Source organism: Centruroides sculpturatus, unplaced genomic scaffold (assembly GCF_000671375.1).
Source record: "Centruroides sculpturatus isolate CEXI.00-Female unplaced genomic scaffold, Cexi_2.0 scaffold1118, whole genome shotgun sequence".
NCBI classification, from domain to species: domain Eukaryota; kingdom Metazoa; phylum Arthropoda; class Arachnida; order Scorpiones; family Buthidae; genus Centruroides; species Centruroides sculpturatus.
In genome coordinates, this window is record NW_019385413.1 from 51,314 (window position 1) to 55,324 (window position 4,011).

The 4,011-nt window shown below is 30.8% G+C and overlaps 1 protein-coding gene across 2 annotated transcripts in view; it reads right to left on the bottom strand.

Moving 5' to 3' along the window:
• Positions 1-2,969, bottom strand: part of LOC111638710 (probable ATP-dependent RNA helicase DHX34) — a 50,198-nt gene extending 47,229 nt beyond the window's left edge. For both annotated transcript variants that reach the window (XR_002758922.1, XM_023384466.1), the window contains exons 1-3: positions 2,657-2,969; positions 1,513-1,601; positions 133-890 (exon numbers count right to left, since the gene is read on the bottom strand). Coding sequence is in view for 1 of the 2 variants with exons in the window: in XM_023384466.1 (XP_023240234.1) it covers positions 133-890; positions 1,513-1,601; positions 2,657-2,865 (1,056 nt within the window). In the remaining variant the exon portion in view is untranslated. The remainder of the gene's footprint in view (positions 1-132; positions 891-1,512; positions 1,602-2,656) is intronic.
• Between the last annotated feature and the right edge of the window lie 1,042 nt (positions 2,970-4,011).

Genomic DNA, 4,011 nt, shown 5'->3' on the forward strand with positions numbered 1-4,011 from the left:
TTTTTAACATGGATTCTTAATTATTAAACTATTTATTACAATACTAAATATAATTAAACAAATTTTAATATGTATATATCAAATATATTATATATAAAAATATTTTGGATACTTTTAAAAACAAAAACTTACTTGTATAACAGGGCAATTTTTGAAATAATTAGCAAACAGTTGAATATTTATAGTAGCAGACATAAAAATAATCTTTACTTTAGGACGTTGATAAGTAAGACATTTAACTATGCCAATAAGAAAATCACATGATAAATGTCGCTCGTGAACTTCATCTAAAATTATTACATCATATGAAGACAATAATGAATCAGTTGCTACTTGACGAAGTAATAACCCTTCTGTCAAAAATAGAATTCTTGTAAATTGTGTTTTGTCCTTTTCAAATCTGATTTGATATCCAACTTCTGAACCATATTCATCTAAAGTTTCATACGAAACTCTTTTACAAAGAGATATACAAGCTATCCTCCTTGGCTGCGTGCAACAAATGTTCTTATAACCAGCAGATAATAAATATTGAGGAATTTGAGTAGATTTGCCACAGCCTGTATCACCTGCTATTAATACTACTTGATTCTTAGAAACTGCATCTAAAATATCCTTTCTGTGATTTGCAATTGGAAGATTTGCTTGTGATTCTCGTAATTTCTGCAATTTATTAAATTTTTGTTTTTGTAAAAAGTTTATATATAATAAAAGGATATGCTGAAATTCCAATATTTTTTCTTTAGAAATTTGATTCTCATCTTCATCATCCTTAAACAGAAATCCTCGTGTCATTAATTCATCTACATCTTCGGTATTAAATTTGAAATTAATTTTACGTTGTCCATCATATCTTTCCTGGGAGTCTGAATTTTTTCCACTTTCAAAATCTGTTAGAAAATTTCAATAATTTATATATTATTTATATAAAAAAAGGTATAAAACTGTATAATAATCATAAGAACTATATTTATAAACATTTATTTTTAAGTTTTATTTATAATTCTTAACATAAAGTCATAATCTTATATTTAAATATACAGAAAATGAAATTAACTTATAGAAACAACCCTTAACTTTCAGGCAAATTACTCTTTCATATATATAAAACTTTGATACCTTTACATTACATTTCTTATGCCAAATTCTGACCTTTTATACATTTTCAGCTTATAAATAAAAATTTTGAGTTATGATGTGCACCAGTTTTGGTTTCAGTAACATCAAATCAATTTATGAAAATTAATTTTTATTGTCTATTTCCTGTTTAATCTATGAATTTAACATTTTGTATAATGTTTTATGTCATAACATATCTAAAATAATAAGATAAAACTTTCCTATCTTAATAAGAGATTTTATAATTTTTCTTTTGTTCTCAGGTATGAAAATACCTTTATAATATGCAAATGCTCTATGGCTCAACTGTTGTACAAATTTTTTAGGAATGATTGTCTGAAAGTTAGGATCTGTTAATATTTATTATATTTATTAAAAATAATTTATTAATACTTTTAGAAGCCTTTGTTTCATAGTTTCTTCTTTGTACAGCTTCATATTTTCTTAAAAATGGCCAAAATTCATTATATTCTTCAGTGCCTCTAAAAATAAAAAGGAGATACATTTAATTAATTAATGCAAATGAAGCTAAAGATTTGAGTCTATGTAAATTTACAGTTTCACAAAAATAAATATATGTACTTTATAAGAATCTAAAAATTTAATTTAATTTAATATTTTTGGAATGATAAATTTTTTATCAACCTTCTGAAATAAACTTACTAAATTTAAATAATTTATCAGAACTGAAAAAGTTTCAAACAATATTTTATTCAATTATGTAAAGTTGCCTATATTCCTTGTATGTTTTCAGGCAGAGATAAAATTGTGGAAACTAGACCAATTGGCCAGATCCCACATTGACTTTGCATCGTGTCGACACCAGAGCCCAGGACACCTTTTGGCCTTGTCCCAGATCCGGAAGAAAGAACCAACCGGTGTTTGAGCCCAAAAATGCAAGAAGTGGCATGGAAAATGCCGAGCCACCCACCACCACACACCCAAGACCCCGACTAATGAAACCTGGGGAATGGTCACATGGCTTTTTACGACAGACAAAGCCCCACAACCATTCTTCTGGGCTCCCTTCCTGGCTGCCAAAAAGCAGTTAATTACACCAGGCAACCACCTATCACAGACACCACTCAAGAGAGAAAATCTGGATGGGAGTATAACTTTTCTGTCAAGCTTTTCATCCGACCGACTCCATCCACCAAGCAACAACCGACCCAATCGCCACTCCCTCTATCGCAGAACCAACACAGCAGAGGCCACTCAGAGACGTATATCGGACACAAACCATATTCATTAACATTCAGCAAACTAAATAAAATGCTCTAATAAAGGCTCTTCTATAGATCATCTTCTCTCTTTTGTGCCGCTATAGTCTGTCTTCTGCCTTTACGACTTACATAAATGGTTAGAAGTTTGTATTTTTTCTGTTTTAATCCTCACAAGACATTAGGAACGTTGATTTTTAGAATAGGAATCATCAACCACTGCTCTACCTCCTCTCTCTACTCAACTCTATGCATTTCAATGCAAAGTCAATGTTGGATCCAACAAATGTCCAGCTTCAAATTTCATTATTATATACCTTTTTATTATATCCTGATCTCTAAAGAAAATTTTATTTAACGTCGATTTGTGACGACTCCAATCAAATTCGGCGTAACACTCCGACTTTTGATACTTGTTTCTAGGGCTTTCCACACTTTCTGACTTATGTCTGGACGTATTTTGTAATTTATCGTCTTCTTCGTATCTATGCCTACATTTACTTTTATGTTTATGATGTTTGTGCATTTTTTTAAATATATTTTTATCATAATATAAATGAATTCATCTGTAAACTTTTAAATTTACAATAATCACTTCCTTACAAACCAGACGACAAATTTACCAAAACAGCAAACTTTTAAGTGTTGCCAGTTGCTCTAAACAGTTTAAAAAAAGTTAAAGTTTTTTTTTTAAATTAAATATTAATCTTGTTACATATTTATTATTAATACATACGTATAAAATTTTATTAATACAGAATCTTTCGGACAACGTGCAAATTATTTATTGAATTTATCGTGTTGATTTTTTTAATAACCTTTTTTTTCTTTTAACTCTTTCCGTCCTGTGGGCATTAAGAGGGCCTCTTTTAGCAAGCCCATTATGGATTCGGCTAAGCCCACAAAGGGACGGCCAGGGGCCTCGTTTTCTGGCTAATTCTACTGATAGACCGCCAAGACAGCCTTTGATCCAGATGTTGGTTACACTTGATATTATTGGTCCTTTCCTCCCCGGATTAGATCATAACTCTCCACGAGGAAACTGAGGCCTGTTATGTAGAGTATGCTTTTCTAGTCCCATAGTGGGTTCATAATATTAAAACTAGTCTCTATGATAAGAGCTCATAACTTTACGTGTTCTGTTACCATGTATCGGTACAAAACTTAATCCTGTATGTTTTCAAGGGAAGTGCTTGTTATATTTATCTACTAACATATACACACAGGCAGCCAGGAAAGTTTGTCCCTAACCTCTTCTAGCTTGAGCTATATGGGAAATTTGATCCATAAATTTATTCTTTTGACATCACCTTTAATTTTGGGAAGAGATCTATGGTGCCAGATCTGGACAGTAAGGAAGATGTGGAATAAGTTTAGTTCTTAAGCATATTCTGTTTCCCTTATTGTAGTGTAATCTTGCATCATGATGATGCATGAAAAACTGTCGTTTCAGACTTTGAAAATATACTTTTGCCCTTTCTATAAATGATTTGCAAATCTGCAAATTTTAATAAGCACCCAACTTTCTCAATTATAAAATTTCAATCACTGACTGCTGCTAAGTTTAGAATAAGGAAGATGACTTCATATCTAAACTTATGTTATGCAATGACACAACACAAGCTGAACCTTCACATGTACAGTACAAAACATACACTAATGGCTACTAAAT